General features: G+C 47.0%; 2 protein-coding genes across 3 annotated transcripts in view; one reads left to right on the top strand and one right to left on the bottom strand.

Moving 5' to 3' along the window:
* LOC122364360 (nucleoporin GLE1-like) overlaps positions 1-19,907 on the top strand; it is a 108,319-nt gene that overhangs the window by 17,236 nt on the left and 71,176 nt on the right. The gene's annotated exons all lie outside the window — the stretch shown is intronic.
* On the bottom strand, positions 1,196-12,734 carry LOC122364361 (neprilysin-21-like). 2 transcript variants are annotated; one of them, XM_043334663.1, is made up of 9 exons: positions 11,489-12,734; positions 7,075-7,278; positions 6,760-6,866; positions 6,268-6,332; positions 5,722-5,841; positions 5,018-5,166; positions 4,402-4,569; positions 4,049-4,125; positions 1,196-2,848 (listed from the first exon to the last, which is right to left on the bottom strand). In XM_043334663.1, the coding sequence occupies exons 1-9, from the start codon at positions 11,666-11,668 to the stop codon at positions 2,737-2,739; spliced, it is 1,182 nt and encodes a 393-aa protein (XP_043190598.1). In that variant the 5' UTR covers positions 11,669-12,734; the 3' UTR covers positions 1,196-2,736. The 2 variants fall into 2 exon arrangements, with proteins under 2 accessions (XP_043190598.1, XP_043190599.1); XM_043334664.1 differs by lacking the exon at positions 11,489-12,734 and adding an exon at positions 7,453-8,240.

Here is a 19,907-nt window from a genome sequence, read left to right on the forward strand (position 1 = left end):
TTTCCTGCCGGTGGTACGGTCATCGGTTGATGGATCGTGATGAAACTTCCCATGCATGTTGGGGCAAGTATTGGCTATCATATGGTATAAGAAACTTGACCGGGTCAGGTCAGGTCACGGAGCTATGACGTCACAAGAGGAACAGCGTCCGGTACTATTTTTGAAAAGCGCCCGAACCACTATTTTGCTAATTCTTGTCACCTCAATGGGAATATGCAGCAATATTAGCTTCTATAGGGAGCAAATGGACCTCCGAAATCCAAAAATACAATCAGATTTGAAAAATTTAAATTTTGATTTTTCGAATTTCTGCCGCCGACTGTGACCTTGCCGACTTCCGGCGCTCCCAACGCGCCATTTTTAGAGCTAGGGAAACGAAATACATACCAAACGATAGAGAATTAATCAAGGAACACGATAGTGAAGGTTTAAAGTCGATATCTCCCACCGTTTTGCCGCAATCGCCGCGGAAAGTTGAAAAAAGTCTATTTTTCCGAAAATTTGACCTTTGACCGGTCAAAAGTAGGTCAAATGTTGACCTAGGACCAAAAAATATACCACCAATCGCGAGATCTCGGCGAGAGCAATCCGTTGGTCTTTTCCGCTAAGCTCTACGACGCTCCGTTTTCAAACGCCAAGGGGGGGTCGCACCAACCCCCCCCCCCTGCATGGGCGAAGGTGGCAGATCGCCGTTTACGGGCGAGGGTTAACTGTACAAAATGGTAATGTTCACGGAGAGGTGTTGTTGTCTGCGCGTGTGTCAGTGTCGGCGCTCGCTCGTCACGGACACGGTGTGTAAGTCACGGTTCGTGACATTTCGTGATGTAAGCTGAGCGGCATGTCCGTGAGCCATATCTTTCCTGTTCTGAAGTCACTCGACACATATTAACTGTTCCGAAACACCCAGCGACTTCTGACGCTCCAGAGTCGAGCTGCGTTGTATGTACATATATATCACATGCGTACCATATACCGTGCTCGTGCGTGTTTGAAATGTTGTGATGATGTTGGTTCAGTGATCGGATTATTTCTAATGAATGTGTAAAACGTAATAAAACCACACTCCAGCCGTCAACAGTGTAAGCGTTTGAAAATAAATCCTTACGAAACGGATACAGTCGAAGGCGAGGCAACCGAATTAACCTCTAACGCCATTGTTTGGTGTCCTGCGCTGAAGAATTTCATTTAAAAGAGATAAAACATTTCATTTATTTCAGCCTAACGCATATGTACAAAGTGCTTAGTGTCAAACAATATCCCTTTCAATACGCAAAGCATCAAGAATTTCAGTGGATGCGTAACTTCTTACAAAAATATCAAACTGTAGTGACTAATTTTTCTATCTGCAAACAGTACGCAAACAGCCAAGAGCCCGTACAAAGAGATAACCGAATAAAACGAACACGACCCATACATTTGTACCGGCATAGGACTCGATATACCCTGCTTTTCTACACGCTCTCACAGTTTCGCGCACATCATTGCGCGGCAACGGCCCCAGCGGGATGCTCTTGCGTGGCAAGTGTCATTGTTGTCACTGACATCCCTCACTGACACACCGCGAACACTGACACATGGGGCAGCCCACCGATGCGTACCCGCGACCAAAACCCTGTATTGGTACTGCACCATTCCACGGAGGGCTCACACAGCTGTCACTGCCTATACGAGGCTGTCCGAAATCCGAATCGCTAGCATCACACTCAAATCCAAACCGGGAAGCTGGCATTCCATATGATGACAGGATTTGTGCGTTTCCTGCCTCCACCACAGCGCAACTTGGCACCAATCGCAACCGCTCCAGCGTCGCTAACGCATTTATAAACGTTGGTTGCTGCAATATTAACATTACTGTTGAATTTTTCATTCAGTAGACAAAGAAAGACGTTGGTGTAGGTAACCATTTGCGTTCAAGTAGATCAGCGATTTTACAACTCTTTTTTCACACCTGTCCCACAATGTTTTTTTTCTGGAGCACGAAAAACAATTCACAAAGTCAAACCATGCTCATTCCTCTACTGGCCTGGGAAAACAACAAACATGTCAAGTTTCAACACACGGGTTGTGCACTAAGGTACGCTGGCATGTCACCTGATGACGCCAAACATGACGTCACACCTCGTACACGTATCCACACTCGTTCACATGTCCATAGATTCTAGTCTCGAGATGCGCAGAGCACATGCGCTGCATGGTCAGACCATTGTATGCTTTCCGTAATGGACTCTCTGAGACAGCAACCAGCGCTGGTATTTTGTCGATGTCATCACGAAACACGACTCAACCACCACAACTTGATGACAGACTGCTATTCCCACAAGCTACGTCCTGAGTTAACTCGGCTAGTCTCTGAGCCTGCAGCATACCGAGGCTCCACGCCGGTCGTTTATCCGAGGTCACTGCGGAGTCACTTGGGCTAGTCTGTGAAACCTCAAAGCACGCCAACAGGCCACCCAGTGTCGCCACAGTACGTTCACTGTCCGTTGTCGGCTAGTGAGTGGTCGTCCAATGGTGGCAATCCATCGCACTTTTTCAGTTAACAAAAATATACCCGAAAAGCTTACACCGGCAAGATCATGGCCATGGACGACTGATTGATGAGAAGTCAGCAGTCAATGTTTGAAATTGTATCGCCCCGGCACCATCTTGGATGTCATGTAAGAGACAGTCGGCCTCTGTCTCCTCACATGTTTCACTCTGTTTCTCGGCAGATAGTCAAACGCAGGGATCACTTCATCACAGTGGTAACCAGATGGGGCTGCATTGGTGTTCGGGTCTCATTTGGGACCCGACAGGACACCCGAAGGCAGCGGCGAACCCGGGGAAGTGACGCATCATGGCGTTTATCCTGTCAGAGAAGGAATTGTCAAATAACATCGTTATTGAATTGAATTGTTATTGTCAAATTATCATCCGAGTTGAGATAAAACCGGACTGAGATGATTACTAAAGAGATATCGAAAAAGTCTGCAATAACCCTCGCCCGTATTGGTGTTTTTCCAGCCGCGAACGTATAAGGGGGGGGGTCCGTTGGACCCCCCCCCCCCTTGCCGTTTCGCCCCTGATCGAGCTAGAGCTTCGCGGAAAAAAACGAGCGTGTTGCCCGTGACGAGAGGAAGCCGATGATACCCAATTTTAAGGTCCTAGGTCATTGGTTGACCTTGCAGGTCAGGTCAATGACCCCAAAGGCGGGAAAATCGGGACCTGTTAGAACGTCGTAAAGTGTGGCTGCTATGGGGTTTTTCGGGGTGCTGATCACGAATATCATGTTAGTTTTGATTACAGATGATGTCTTCATGTATTTATGCCAGGTCGGGTCAGGTCAGGTCAGGTCAACCAGTAAGGGTATTCGTAGTAGGTGGCAACCGCCTCTGACAGCTTCGTAACATGTTACGAAGGTGCCAAAACTACTTCGTAAATGTTCATATGGTTGCTAAATTCGAATTCAGCTCCAAAAACTGGCCTAGAAACATGTAAAACTCGAAAAAGTGAACCGAGGTCATCAAAGGTCAATGACCTGACCTGACCTTCAGGTGACCTTGACACCCACCCTAATGCATGGGGGCAACATGATATCACATGTTTGAACGCTTGAAACCACGAAAAGACTGCAAACGCGCGGCTAATGCGAGCCGACATACGCCGAATCGCGATTCCAGCCAAACATGGTCTCGAAAAGTAAGTCACAGGTCAAAGGTCATTTGGGTCAGGGTCATTAAATTTTCAGGGTAGGTGTGAAATTGATGAACGCGAGGGTACTGAAAGTTTCGTCGCGATCGGCCGCTTTTTACGCGAGTTATTCGCGAAAAACCATGGGGGGGGGTCCGTTCGACCCCCCCCCCCCTATACGGGCGAGAGATAAAATATTCGCAATTACAAATGACAAGATATACAAATACAGCCAACAAAGCAAGTTCAGAGAACGATTTTTTGGCTCCAAGTTATCCATGAAAGTGTCCAAACTTATTCAAGTAAATTTCAGTCACTTCGGACTTCTTAAAAGTTGCTAGCTTATCAATTGTGATTTTACTAGCACTATTTTGCTCACCTTTCAGGATTGGGCAGGTGGGTGTCCACCTCTGCAGACGTAATGTAGCTCACCGGCGCTACCTTCGCACAGTACGTCTGCCGAATGAGAAATGGTGGGTGTCGTGAAGATATAATCCAACGCAGAGATGACAACACAGAGGGCACAGAGATGACACAACAGTGTTCACTGTTGACATATGCAATGATTTAACAATAAGTTGTCATCATGATGCCAACTGTCGCTGTTTTTTGGTATGGTATGGTATGTCTTGCACGATAGCTGTTTAAATAATAGGTACTGAGCTGAACATGAGACCACTCAGTTCAGGGACAACGCAAAAACGGGGTTTAGACGTTTTATAGTCATCCTACCTGCGCTAATGCTAAGAGGAAGGTTTGTCGAACGCTGCCCTGAACTCCGGGCAGTCGGGGCTCTGGCGAGTGGCGGTGACGGTGCTGCCATCTGTGATAGGTCCGCCAAGCTAGCGCCAGACCGTCATGGTCCGAAAGGTTTTCGTCCAGCGTTAGCTCGCCGTTCGGCTGTAAACCATTGGATCGATCAGTGAGGTTTCGGAAAGACTTTTTATCTTCTTTTCTTCTTCCTTTTTTAACTGGCGAGGTCTGCCTAGCGATTGATCATCACAATGTCCTTTTATTTGTAGCAGTTCCATAGGTAGGTATTCGATAAACCAAAAGCTGCGACTATTTCGAAACCTGCACTAAAAGGCCTGCGAACCTGCAAAGGAAGTGATCCCTAAAATTCATTAAGTTTGATCAGTATGCATGGAAAACACAACTAAAAATAACCCTGCATTTTTCGGTAGAAACATAAATGAAGATAATAGGACCTATATAGTTTCTAATAGACAGATAAAAGCAAGCACCATAGACCTCTGTACACCTGGTGTACAGAGGTCTATGCAAGCACACAAACAAAAGCCAAATAAAACATAGTGATTCCTTACGTGAGAAAAGCACGTTGACATACCTGTGCGCTGAACAAGAGCCCGCTGATCTCCACTTCCCGGCTGAGATTCCGCGTGAACTGATGTCGGACACAATGTCGGAGATCCGACAGCTGGTGTTCTGTGTCCTCTGACAGCGAGTGGAGCTCCCCGGCACTGTTGAAATAAAACCCTGGAAACGTAACAGATCCGTCAACTGAGCATGTACGCCTACAATTGACAGACAATGTGTCGTTTCAGCCATTCAGCGCGTATTCGCCGCTCCCATGCACTGCGGAACAGCCTACCTTCAGGCGCACACTACCAGCGCCATCTATTGGGAATTACGCAACTTCACCAGGTCGCGTGGCGATGGACTCTTCGTCGCTCTTTTGTGCGGGTTCGTGAAGTGGAGGCTTGGGGAAATGCATTTCAAAGCATGATGAGGAAAGGTCCGACTTATCGCTAGCTTTCCACAGCCACTTTTTCCTCGTGCATAGAAAAGGCAAGTGGATAGCAACTCAAAATGCTGGTTTCTTTTGGTCTGCTTTTGACAAGTTTTACAATGCATAATTTGTGATATCATACGACATTTTAAAGGAAAATTATGTCCTGAATCTAATCTATACTCAACACCTGACTGATAAAATATTGGCGTTTAGCTGGCGTTTTACGTCTAGTTATTACTTATTTCATCCCAAACAATTCGACCAATTACCGCAATATTCCCCCATCTCATTTGACTAACCTGTAACACCAACACTGTGCAGCAGTTCGTGAGCGATCGTGGTACCGAGCGCCGCCATCGTAATGTACCGCGGTACATCGTCAAACAGGTACGGCTCAGACAGGAACGCCAGCGGTATCACTGCGGTACAAGAGGGGCAGCAGAGCTGGTGACCTGTATAGTGGCACGTAGCGACCTATGATTATGCAGCATGAAACACACACATGTACCAGAACCCATAAAACCCGCATTTTGTAAGTATTATGGACAAAGACACCGTCCAGGCTGGACGGTGATCCAGCAGTGTTGGTGAACACATTGTTATTAAATTGAATTGCAGCCATCCTGTAATTGTGGAGAACAGCGCTTCAGGCACAATTACCACAATAAACTGAGGGTGAAATTAAATTAATGTACACATTGTTGTCAGTGGTCCTCCTTCAAGAACTAACCGCTCAATGCCCTCACGGCCACTCATGACGGCATCATTGTGTGTAAATGAATCGATAGCATCTCGTTGCTGGACATGAATGAGTGAGCCTCACTGGACGGATGATAGCTACTTACCCACTGCGTTACGGTCCGTTAGGTAGTAGGCGTTTGGCGAGTAGGGCTGAACGACGTAACTCCAACTGAAATGAATCAGATCAAACTTCAGGAAAAACAGTTGGTGAGGTGGGAATAAATGAGCTTTGTTCTCAACGGTGACGCAATTCCTTACAGTTAAAAGGTCAGGCATCTAGACGTAATAACAAAGCTTTAACTATTCCTCCTTACCTATATATCGGCCCAATATCTCGGAAGGGTGACAGGAATTAGGGGAAGACATTGGTCTGGGCGGGCACCTTGGTAACCCGTCGGGGCTGAGACCGTCTCGATGGACAAGCCACCCAGCCCCCGCAACGATTTACCTCTCTGCACATGAGCCTGCTACTCACGTCGAATAAAGGTGACCATTCAGCCCGGAGCGGGGACTTGAGATGGTGAGCCTGGATTAGAAGGATTGGTGTGTCCTGAGAGTAGGTTAGGGACCGGAGAACACGGGTCAAGTGCACTCACATGGTGTCTTCAGCCTGAAAGTCTGATGCCAGGTACTGGTCGGAGAAGGTGTCACCGATCGACGTCAGCGTCTTCATTAATCGCAGCAGACGATGGTGACTGGGCTCCTGAGGGACATCACAAAAAAAGGTCAGTCAGCGGAAAGTTAACAAGCACCAAGCAGGCATTGAAACAACTGAGCACTGCATTAGATCAATACTTCTGTGGATTTTGCCCAGGAGATGCCGCGCAGAGCGCCCCTGTTTTAGGAGGTCTAACCTCAAGTTGTAATGTCACCCGCTAGGTGGCACGTGCACAGTCGCACTAGGAACTCGCCTGCATATGCAGCCGGTGTCCTAGGCTGGCAGAGTGACTGTTGATAAAGTGGTCATCCCAAAAGCTGTCTGAGGCAGCGATGAAGCTGCGGAGTCGCCGTAGTTTCTCCAGTGCAGTCTGGTAGATAGGCGACGGTGTCTGGATGTTACGCTTTTCTATCCCTCGAATGAGCTCGTCTCTGATTTCCGAGACCAGAGCCGATACCTGAAGAAAGGTACGGAGGAATCCATGCGTCAGGGAATAAAAAACGCTTTAGGCCTGGTTGTAATTAGCACTAGCATATGATGGACATTTCATTCATTGCGGAAGTAATCAACAATCAACGTATGATTGGTGTTAAACCATCACCAAGAAATTAAAGTAATCTGCGTCATGTACATTTTATATTCTCTGAGCACATTATCCCCGCATAAAACACACATTTGAAAAATGCATTCCTCGCGCCGAACTCGTGGAATTTTCTAATGATCCCTCAATTTCACGACATTACTCGTGTCGTGGAATTTCCCAACGATCTCTCAATTTCACGACATTACCCCCCTCGAGTGTGCGGCGCGCAACACCTAGTTACAGGCCCCTATCTAACAGATCATAGGTAGACATGAATGCTCATTACACATGGATACACAATCTTGTTCGACATGGGCATACACAGGTTATATGACACGTTCACATCCTACAGCTTAAAGTCGAACACTGGCTTTGTAAATTTTACGTGCGTACGGTGCAGCCTTCCAGTTGTTCCATCCATATATTCAACGTGACGACGTCCAACCATCCCCACTACAGTGTGTGTGCGCGACCACGGATGCTCCATCTTAAGAGCAACCCCAGCCTGGTGCTTGAAGTTACGCACACGTATGCGATCCCCGGCCTTATACAGCAAGTCTTTTGCTTGATTACGACGATCATATGCGGCTTTGTCAGCTGCGGCGGAAATACGCCGCTGCTCCTGAGCCTGCCGCAGATCTTGGGATAGCGTGCGCAGCTTTTGATGGACAAAGTTATCCGAATACATAGGGACGGATTCATCCACCAGCCGAGATAGCGGAGCGGTAGGATGGCGCCAAAAGTACAGAAAATATGGCGAGTACCCCGTTGTCCTAGACACTTCGTTGTTCAGAGAGAATACGATCCCCGGCAAATGCACTTCCCAGTCTACGCCATGACTGACAGAGCGCGTAGTCGCCGTTTCATATCGAGATGCTTCCTTTCAATCTTTCCAATCGCCTCATGGTGATATCCTACTCCTGATACGTGTTTCACACCAAAGTACCGACAGAGCTCAGATATTTTTGAGCTTTTAAGGTTTTTACCCGCGTCAGTTTCCAATCTCCCTGGAGGACCAAACACAAGGAAATGACTTTGGAGAGCGTTTGCAATGTGATCGGCTGAGCCTGACTGAAGTGGATAAAACGATAAGTACCCGGTGAATTTATCAACGCAAGTAAGGACGAGAGAAACGCCTGTCGTCCTGCTTTTGGGCATGTGTACGATATCCACGACCATCGCTTCGTTGGGAAGATAAGCTTCCTGCGGTATCAACGGCGGTGGCTGCGCACCCTTAGTGTCTTTGCGCTCGCTGCAGCGTTTGCAGCTCCTGACGTAAGCGCGACAATCGTCTTTTAATGCAGCGTACCAGGCATGTCGTGAAACTTTCTCAAACAGCTTGTCTACGCCGCAATGACCATGGTGCGATGGGTCGTGATTTTGGTACAGAAGCTCAAAACGCTTGGCAAATGGCCAGACAATCCGACCGGTTTCCGGTGTGCTGTCGTCGTACCGATACAAAATGTCATTCTTTAATCTGAATTTAGTTACATCATATCGCTTCAACGTTGGGCTGCAATGCCTTGGCCACTTTCCAAAGCGCAAATGATGGACAATGGCCCGACAGTCCCGATCGTGTTTTTGGTACCAAATCATTTCTTCGCGACTAAACGCTGGTTGAACGTGATCTGGCTCAATCAGGCTGACGCGGAGCTGATCCTGAGTTCCTGAAAGCGAGGGAGTGGCATTTTCTGACCGTGTTTGTGGCGGAACGGGGACCGTTTTACCGTCTCCTTCGGTAGCCACTGCCGTGCCGCTCGGGGCCATTTGGCTGGTCATCGACTTGTCCTTACTTTTCTCGGTCGCGGTTGGGCTGGATCGCCCCTGTGGCATGTTCTTATCCGGACACTCTGTGTCTGGTGGCATACCTGGTGCGCGCGACAGCATGTCAACGTGCTCCATAAAGTTTGCACGGCGGTGTTCGGGGCTATAGTGAAACTGACTGACGAACGATCGCCAGCGCATCAGTCGGGGGTTGACGCTGTCTTGATTGTTCAAAATCTGCAGAGCGCTTTTGCAGTCACATACCCACGTAAATTCCTGACCAGCCAAATATTTGTAAAATTTATTTAGACCTTGAATAAAACTGTAAACTTCTAATTCATAGATAGTCCACTTACGCTGGTGTTTGTTATATTTGCTGCCACTGAAAGCAATCACTCTTTCCACTCCATTTTGGATCTGACACAAAATTTGGCCACTGCCGATCGTACTGCTGTCAGTATACAGGATGAACCTGTCACTTACGTCTCTGCTAGGGTATGCTAGTACACGGTCAGAGAGCAGAGCCGCGCGTAAAGACTCAAATGAACGTGATAATTCTGGATTCCAATAAAATTTCTCAGAGTTCGCTAAGTTAACCAATGGAGCTGACAGATCAGCGAATCTTGGAATAAATTTCCGAAACCAAGAAAAAAATCCATATAATCTCTTGGCCTCTTTGACAGTGGATGGCGGTTGCATGGTCGAAATACATCTGAAACGATCAGGGTCTATTGAAATGCCCTCAGGAGTAACCAGGTGGCCCAGGTATGACAGCTTGTTCATCCCGATCTTACATTTTTCAGCCGAAAGCTTTAAACCTGCTTCGTTAAGTCTCTCGAATACTGTGTGCAGCAACCGATAATGTTCATCCATACTGGCGCTTGTTAAAAGCACGTCATCAGCGTAAATGAAAACTCCGGGTATGTCACCCAAAACGCGATGCATAACCCGATGCAAGAAAAAAGAGGACTGGGCACACCCCATTGGCATCCTCTGCGGGTAATATGTGTTGCCCATCGCGTAGAACGCACAGATCTGGCTGGAAGTTTCGGAGAGACGCAAATTCCAAAACGCGTGTCTAATATCCAGGGAGCTGGCCACTTTCCAACCTCCCAAACTATTCAGGAAATCATCAATACTCGGGAACACGAACTTTTTCGGGAGTAAGCATTTGTTTACCTGCCGCATGTCTTGGACTATGCGGTTTTCCCCATGTGACCCCGGTTTTGGGATCAAAACAACTGGGGAGTTCCAGTCAGCTGGCTCTCCTTCTGCTATTACACCGCACGCCTTTAGTTCATCAAGCTGCTCCTTTAGTTGTTGTTCTTTTGACCAAGGAATAGGATAAGGGCGCACAAATTGCGGTGACACCCCGGGTTTCAGCTCTAGGTCAATGGGGTCCCCCTTGTAGCACCCAATGTCAGAATATCCGTGGGAGAAAACACCGGGAAACGACTGGATCAAACCAGCTAACCTGTCCCGTTCTCGATCCGTAACCGCCTCACCCATCATAAACCTGGCTAGGATTTCGTCCGTCGTCTGACCAAAGAATTGACGATCCTCGCTCGTGATTGCATTCACCTCACTGGGACCTGAGTCTGAACACCCAGGCTCAGCCGATTCATGACATTCAATTCTCTCCAAAAAGCCAATGACAGTCTTCCTCGGGAGAGTGATATGACGATCTGAACTATTTCTGATATAAAGAGGGATTTCTTGTGAAGAGAAAGGGCGTACTAAAGAGTCAGTAATCTCTAAGCTTTCCGAGTTAAGGCCAACCATAAGGTAAGTACAGTCTGTTGATAGCTGACTGTCTACTTTGACGCTTAAGCATACTGCGGATTTTGCGGGAACACTAACGGGTTTTGAAAGTCTGGTCTTAACCTGAAAGGAAGCATCTGCACAGTTCATGATAGCACCCTGACTGCTAAGATAATCCCAGCCAATAATACATTCATGTGACAGGCCCTCTACCACCTGAAATTCGAATGCCGTTTCCTTAGTCTGGCCACTAGATGCCAGCATTTTTACGGGCAGGACACACTTTCCAAGCACATTCATATTATGCCCAGACGCTGATTTGAGATCGGCTGCACGTTTCAGTTCTGTTCGAGGGGCCAATGTTCTCAATACTTTAGAGTCTAACAAAGTCAGCTGACTTCCCGTATCCACTAAGCAGTCGTTTAGAATTGCCCCATTTATCATAACTTTCGTCACCGGCAGCGACATCAGGCCAGCGTTATGAGCCTGCCCGGCTATTCGTTTGGGCACTGAGACTTGCGGTGTCCCCAGCCCCTACAAGACCAACAGCGGATCATACCGTGAAAGCCGTCAGGTGGGTGTTCGTTGTTTGACCCTCCTCGGGGCGGTGTGCGCCTTCCCCAGGCGCCGGGAGGCCGCTGACCTCGCCAGCCACGGCCGCCCCGTCCAGGTGGCCATTGCTGCTGGTAGTAGTAACGGCCGCCCCGTCCGGGCTGCCATTGCTGCTGGTGATAGTCATCCCAGCCAGGCTGCCATTGCTGTCGGTGGTAGTCGTTCCGTTCTGGTTCAGATGGTGAAGGGCTGCGTCCGCGAGCTCTGTTTGGACTCCGACGGCTGCCCGGCCACCTATGTGAGTGATCACTCTCGTAAGGCGGCGAAGGACTACGTCTGTGCCGCCAGGGCGGGGAGGGCGAGCCACTTTGCCGGTGCCGCTCCTGCTGCTTCTGTAGGTGACTGTGTGGGCCAACCCCGTCCGGAGATTGGTGCCTGATCTTACTTTGGCTCTGGATCACGGGCTGGGTCTGGGCTGCATCGTCGCGGTACGGTGAAGAACTGCGACTGATCGGATTGGCCCATTGAACCGATCTTGGGGCTGTGCGCACTGAAGAAGATTCATGCGCTGTCTGCACAGACTCTTGCAGTGACTCCTCGCGCGATAACTCAGCTATTGCTTCCTCGAACGTAGTGACTTTAAGACGCGACAAGAGGGTGATGTCGTGTTGGTCTAGGCCGGCCACAAAATGCCGGTACAATGTGGCACTATAGGCCGGCTTGCATATGTTCTTGACCTGGCCGTTAGTGCAGAAAAAATCGGGGCATGCCTGTCGCACCAAGCGCCGCACTGATATGCCATAGTCACGAGCGCGTTCTTGTGGTTGCTTCCGGAGCTGTGACAGTTTCATAGCAGCTTGTGCTGTGGAAGTTTGGTCCGAAAAATGACTCATGAGTTCCGCACACAATGAAGTAAATGTCAGGCCACCGTTCAAACTTTCTGTCTCATTGACGACACGCAGAGCCTCACCGGAGCAGCGTGTAGCGACGATCATGCCCAACTTGTCTGAAGTGAACCCACCCAGGTCGCCGAGACGCTTGCATTGAGCGAGGAAGTCGTCTGGCCTTGAAAAGCCGTCATAAGTCGGAAAATCCGCCACTGAAACTTTTGGCGAAGGCGCCGAGACAGCTCCTTCTTCGTCCATGATTCGTAATTCTGGATATAAAACTAACTCCACACCGCTGCCACCATGTTAAACCATCACCAAGAAATTAAAGTAATCTGCGTCATGTACATTTTATATTCTCTGAGCACATTATCCCCGCATAAAACACACATTTGAAAAATGCATTCCTCGCGCCGAACTCGTGGAATTTTCTAATGATCCCTCAATTTCACGACATTACTCGTGTCGTGGAATTTCCCAACGATCTCTCAATTTCACGACAATTGGATTAGGCTTAAAAGCTTAAGAAAAATGTTCCCAATATGAATGTCGTTAATGGGCTTGCCATATACCCTTGATTAGCTTATGGTAACTGGTAAGGCTCTTTTCTCTTGCTTTATTTCCAATCCATTTTCCAGTACGTTGCGTGATAGCAATCAGTAACGACAACACAGTTGACAATTCATGAAGCATCGCATACTGCTACATCGGCTCGCTTTCTCGATCCGTATCTACCGGCCAAACCGTCTTGACGTATCCCTTGAAGTCACTGACCTTGACCTTAAAGGCGTCCACCCGGGCTCTGCCGGCATCCCTAACAAACATGCCGGCCAGGGGTACCGGGAAGACGGTCTCGACCAGACCCAGACAGTACTGATCTCTCGCCTGGTCGCTCTTAGCTGCGCCGGACAGGGCGTCTACTAGATAGTCCAGATGAGATTTCCTGTGGGCATGACAGTTGTAGATATGTTACCTTCTTAGTTTATCGTCAAAATGCCGAAAGTTCCCAGACTGTCTGAAAGGGTCGAACGTATAATAATTACACTTTACACGTAGCAAACATTATGTGAAATGGTCCAAAAACTAAAGTTTTTTCAACAGAAAACACAATTATAAACAATAGTGTTTTTACATAACTATTAAACATAAACCCTCGGTTACATCAGAAATAAGTGAAAATTGACAGGGCAACAATAGGTATTCGATATAGGTATAGCCCCATCACAAAATTGACAATGCAAATAAAAGTGACATTCCTATCACTTGAGCATTATAGCAATTAGCGGACATGAGTATGCTGAAATCTACATTATGCAATCAGGCACACATACCTGTACATCAGAAGCACAGCATTGTGAACTATGCGGGGTGAGAAAATCATCAGCATGAGGTCCAGATCCTGCATGTATTGCGGAAAAGGCAGGCAAACTTCATCGTCGTCCCTGATGTCTGGAGCGACAGTTTCTCGAAGAAGTCCAGTCCAGTTTACCTGTCGGAAGTCGACAAAATAAGTCATACAGGGTGATCGAAAAAAAGTGTCACCCCTAATTTAAAAGCCATATAACTCGCGATTGGTTGGTCGTGCGACTTTGCGCCAGGCAGCATAAGAAAGAGCATACAATTTCCTTTCGAATGGATGTAAATATGCATGGTTTATGCCGCAAACGAAGATGTAGCTATTCAAAAAGTATGTTAAGGACGCAATTTGGCGTGTTCAAAAGTTTGGTTGTGCGAATTTGTACTTTTGACAGAGTTTTTGATCTGACAGCTCACGTGACAGCTCACGTGAGCATTTTTCTTAACTGTTCCATGGTTACCGCTGCATAAAATTGATAATCCGGTAGTGCAGGTTGTCGCAATGTTTCGCTAGTTACCGGCGAATTTGTGAATAATGAGGCCGCATGTTTGCAAGGAAGATCTGATAAAGTCTGCCTTGCCTAAGGTCAGCTGAGAAACGAGTCTAAGGTTAGCTGAGAAACAGTCTGCAGTGAACAACATACATACACTCCATGTGTAATGTGTAAGGTGTGTGTCAACTGTCATGTTGAGTTACGATACTCATTGTTCTCGTTCAGCGGTGTCCGTTCCCGTTCGGTGAATTTCGTTTCACGTGAAAGCCGCACATTGACTGGTTTTTGAGCCCATGGGGACATGATTTGGAATAGAAAACAATCATGAATACATTCAATTGAAAAAAATTGCCTGCTCTTTCCGATGCTGCCTGGTGCGAAGTAATCCGACCTACCAGTCGCGAGTTATGTAGATTTTAAGTTAGGGGTGACACTTTTTTTCGATCACCCTGTATAACGCAATATAGCAAAACAAAGAGCAGGTAACACCAGATAGCATATTACAAATAGAATAGTAATACAATGGGGATGATGCACTATGAGCTTTTATTTCCCGTCTTATTCCTACTCGTAAGTCGTAACTATTTAGCTTTTTCAAGCATGCTCGTCAATCATCCTAACAGCTACCCATAAATTGACCGTTTGGAAGACTGGAATGTAAGCATGCATCGGAATTTAAGTATTATGACATTTTTAGAAGAAAACCAATCCATACAAAGAGACCATCACTTGCTACATAAATATAACAATAATAGCCAGGTCAATGGCGTGACCCCGTTTCCCCTCTGATACGTCAAGTACCTAACTGATTGCCATCGATCACGCTACGAATTGTGACTTACGAGTAACAGCGACATATCTCCTGGTCGAACGCAACGGCATCGGTGTTGCAATTTCAACAGCATACGTTTCTAGTGATGTCTTAAGGAAAATCGGAATACCGATACCAAACCAAATACCAACCAAAACCGTGGAGAAATACCGAAACCAAACCAGCTTGGGATCATGGGGGAAATACCAACTTTTTACCGATTTCTTAGCCTCTTATACATTAGTGGGGGTTCATGATACCAACAAAATACCAAACGCATTAGGATTGAAATACCAAATACCAAGTTGGTATCGGTTTGGTATCGGTATACCAAGAAGTCGGTATACGATTGACATCTCTATACGTTACTTTGTTTGCAGCTACTTCGCATTTCAGGGCCGATTTATGAGGCATGTATATTAGCAGGGACCACCAAATTAGCTTTTAGTTCACCGAGGAAGGCACTAATTCAAATCGATGGCTGCTCCATAAACATTGAGCAGCTTCCCAGACTAAGCCGATTCTTACATATAAATCCATAGGCAGAAATAATTGATAAAAGCTTTTTAGAAAACATCCTCATGGAAACCGCCTTGTACTTTCTGTCAAGGTATCGCTCTACCGACATAAGGCCTCAGCTTTCATGAATATCAAGCACTAAAGTAAAAATTGGCTTCACTCCCCAAAAAAATGACTCGGCGTCAGGCAGGCATGCCATGCCATCTCACCGCTATGAACTCGCTGCTGAGCTGGTGCACGGTCAGCGAGTGCCGACACCGGAGCTGGCCGTTGATCTCCAGCTCGGCCCTCTCCCGGTGAGAAGGCATGATCTGACCGGCAGAAAACAGCACCCAATTGGGGACGTCGATCAACATCGATATAGGAAAATTATACGACGGTGTTGTTTGTTATGAAGGTTAAGTTTTACTATAGCCGCGTGTTTTTTTTTGTATGGCTCTTTTACTCCTAATTCCTGATATGGTTATATCCTCGGGACAGTAATCTTATCTTGCGATATCGTTGGATGTCACAGAAAGATATACTAGGGTTGACTATTAAGTAATGGAAGTGCCTTAAGCAATTAAACGTTTTTGCACGTGCACATGTTTTCTTGGTGTCATTTCATGCGCCGATGTTTTTCTATCCAATGGTGAAGACCACATGTCCTTAGCTACTTCTTGCTCCAAGCTATCGTCGTTTTCCCAAGAGACCACCCGAACCTGCGGCGCACCATGAAAAAGGAGTCTGGCAATGGCCAAAATCGCGCGCCAAGCGCCAGCGCGAGGTCATCAGAGCTTATTGGCTTATTGTTATGGCTACACAATGGACAATTTCTATATTTTCATCAAAACAATACACAATGGCACGATAAATGACAGCATGCACTACTCCACATAATCGCCTTCAAGCATCACACACCATTCCAGCCTCGTCTTGACCCACTCCTGGAACGCCGCCAGAAGACTGATCGGCACTTTCTTTCTCAAACCGATGAAACCACCAACATATCGTCTGTGGGGAGGCTGCGTCGCTCCATACACTTAGAAAAGAAATTTTCTGATATTGGTAGGCCTTTTCCCTACGACAAACTGAGCTCTAATGACCTTGCACTCGGCGCCGGCGCGCGGCTTTGGCCATTGCCAGGTGGTGCGCCACAGGTTCGGGAGGTCTCTTGGGAAAACGACGATAGCTTATAGCAAAAAGTAGCTAGGGACATGTGGTTTTCACCATTGGATAGAAAAAAGATCGGCGCATGAAATGACACCTAAATAATGTGTGCACGTGCAAACCCGTTTAATTGCTTAAGGCACTTCCATTACTTAATAGTCAACCCTAGTACATTTGCGGTATTTTGCTCTCCCTATCAACATATTTCAATCTGTTGACCTCATAAGAAACGTGTTAAAAGAGCCTCAAGTAGATCATTTGAACATGACAGCGAATGTGTTTTGTAAGTGATTTACTGCTCACCTCTGAGAAGTTGTACAAGAACTTTTGCACTTTGTACCAATCTGCTAGCATGTCTTCTTCCGAGTAAAACTCAGACCGGTTGCTTCTGACAATGTTCATGCCGAAGAACTCCATCGACTCGTTAATATGTTCTGAGGCAATGGCTCGCTGAAAAAGAAAAGAAAAATAGAAAGCGCGCGCTTACTCATAAAATTATACGCTATTCACCAATGGGGTAATAAGTCAAGCTATGCTTGGGTATGGGAGGGTATTAGGAATAAGAGTTGATTAATCAATAAAACAAGCCTGTACACATTGTACTTACTATACTGTTCCAATTCGGAACAGTGAGCTTCGGAGCTTCCGAAACTCCGAAGCATCATCATGCTAAGCAAAACAATGACAAGAAAACCAGTTACAAGCAATGCTACAATTTTCGTCATGCCATACCTTCAGGGCGTTGAAGAACCTGGCACTTGTGTACGGATGTTCTGGGCCTTCCTCGTGAGCGGGTCCATGCCCGGCGCCGTGGTCCTCTGTTTCAACCGACGCCGCCGACGTTGTCTCTACCCGTCGGCGCCGACGAAAGGAACTGGTCGGGCGGTAGGCCCGCCAGGGAGACCGCTGAAATACGAGAAAAAGTGCATTTGAAGTAGAAGTCCAAGCGGCGATGTTTTGTTGCGTTATAATGGAAAGGTCAGACAAATGACCCATTTTACCCATCATGTCACATTGGTCAATATCAGAAAGTTACAAAGCAATAGTTGCATAGCATAGAGAGCAAAAATCTTGGCAATTTTCTTAGATTGAGGTCTTGTCAAGTGACCTGATCTTATACGTTCCAAAGCTGAAATTTTTGCATATGTGGAAAACATGCATCCCGGGTGGACTAAAAACGGCGGCAGCTGAATCATTTTTATCCCTCTCACCCTGTTCGCAATCGATGGGTGTTTCCTCTCGCCCACATGCTCCATCGGGTCCGAGTCCGGCACGGAGATCTCCACCACCCGGCGACTGTGGTCGCGCGGGTCAACGGTGCGGTGCAGCTGGAACAGAGGACCTCCACGCAGCCGGTGCAGCTGCTCCAGCAGCTCCGTCAGCTGCTGCGGCTGAGCCGCCCAGCTGGCGGTGCTCCTGAACCCACCCAGCACGTGCTCCAGAATGTGATCGGCTGCCGAGAGAGAGAGAGACAGAGAGAGAGAGAGAGAGAGAGAGAGAGAGAGAGAGAGAGAGAGAGAGAGAGAGAGAGAGAGAGAGAGAGAGAGAGAGGGAGAGAGAGAGAGAGGGGGAGAGAAAGGGATTATGTATAGTGGACATGAGGAAAAAAGAACAAGCAGGAGAGCGGAAGATCTAAAGTTATATATTCGAAGATCAGACTTTAATTGAGAGAGAAAGAGGTACGGAGAGATCCGTTTCATAACTCGCGAAATTCTAAAGGTAAAGATAAAGAATATCGACATTCAGCAGCACACTTGAAGACTGGGTCTATACTAACAGAGGCGGATTCAGCTCGGAGTTTTTTTTTGGGGGGGGGGGGCAAACCATAACAATTTATCGATTCTTTCCATGCCTCGTCCATAGGCGTAATGTTAAAATTATGCCGTTTGGGGGGGGGGCAAATGCCCATTTTGCCCCCCCCCCCCCTGGATCCGCCACTGTGTACTAACCTGCTGCTTCCAGGTCAGATCGTCTGGCTGGAAGATGTTCTTTGCACGAGACGAAGAAGTTCTTCGTCTGCTGGAATCCTTCAACTGTTTCTTCTGTTCGTGATGAAAGAAGCTCTGCAAAGCCAGTTTTTTCGGATAAGTCAAATACACTTCGTAATATGGTTACAAGTTTGCCAGTATAATTCAGTTTGGGCTATTTCGGTTCAAATATGCTATCCAACTGTTGCAGAATATGGCACTCCCTCAGCAAAACGAGTAACTACTGCGTCGAAATAATGCCACATTTTTGTTGCTTCAAATATGGGGAAAATAGGTATATCTCTTCCATTTTGTTGATATATGTATCAAAGCATATAGCAATATAGCATATACATATGTATTTAGCGTATAGCTAGCCTTGAAGGCTGATAATTTTTTATTGCGACGGATTCAATGACATAATTTGTCATTTGATGATAAAACTGTTTTCGATATAGCTAGCTTTTGTCTGAAGAATATATCGCATGCGTCGTTAATGGTTTATCCAGTATATGACCTTTGGTGAATATGTGACTACTTAATTATGACTTATAGTTGAGTGATCGTGGAATAAAACATAAATGAGACTATTTTACATATGGCATTCTTTGAGTGATACCAAGCAAGTGCTTGGTCCCACCTGTATCATACCCAACAAGCATGGCCGACTTATCCAATCATACAAGACCCACGTCATCCTTCTGTCGCCTGGGATCCTCTCTCATTAGTGGGACACTCCTTTGAGGTCGAGCTCAATGTATCTCAGTGTTTGTCGGCTGGTGACATTGTCTGGCTCGGTTAGTGTCGCGGGCCGGACACACCACCGGGTATTGTGTCACCGGGTATTGTGTCGCAGCCCGGTGTGAGCGCCACCGGTTGTGTCTGTGACCGGAGACATGTGTGTCCCGCCGGCCGGTCGTGGGATACCAACGGCTGGAGACCGGGAGCATCATGTCTGGTTCCTGCACAACAGCGCCCGACTAATGCATTCTGAGTGCAGTGTCCGGTGGTGCCTTGATCGTAATGGAACGGGATGGCCGAGAGATCGTGTTTCATTCTTCGATCTTGGAATGTTTTATCAGAGATCTCGTCTTGTAGAGACAGAAACATTGAATCTGTATTTGTGAGCACGTATGTGTCATTTTTTAGATAAAGTGCCTTATATTAAAGGTATTTTTGATGTATGATGTCCTTCGGGCTCATATCACCCCAAACACAGAGTGGGTCATCGATGTGCCTTTTG

The sequence above is a fragment of the Amphibalanus amphitrite genome, unplaced genomic scaffold, assembly GCF_019059575.1.
Source record: "Amphibalanus amphitrite isolate SeventyFive unplaced genomic scaffold, NRLGWU_Aamphi_draft 000671F_arrow, whole genome shotgun sequence".
Classification (NCBI taxonomy): Eukaryota; Metazoa; Arthropoda; class Thecostraca; order Balanomorpha; family Balanidae; genus Amphibalanus; species Amphibalanus amphitrite.

Excerpts from the sequence above, each read along its gene's own strand:
- LOC122364361 (XM_043334663.1), bottom strand. The coding sequence starts at position 11,668 with ATGACTATCACCAGCAGCAATGGCAGCCCGGACGGGGCGGCCGTTACT. Across the intron at positions 6,867-7,074 it reads GACACCGGCTGCATATGCAG|GAGCCCAGTCACCATCGTCT; the intron begins GCGAGTTCCTAG and ends GATGTCCCTCAG. Across the intron at positions 5,167-5,721 it reads GCACAGTGTTGGTGTTACAG|GGTTTTATTTCAACAGTGCC; the intron begins GTTAGTCAAATG and ends TTACGTTTCCAG.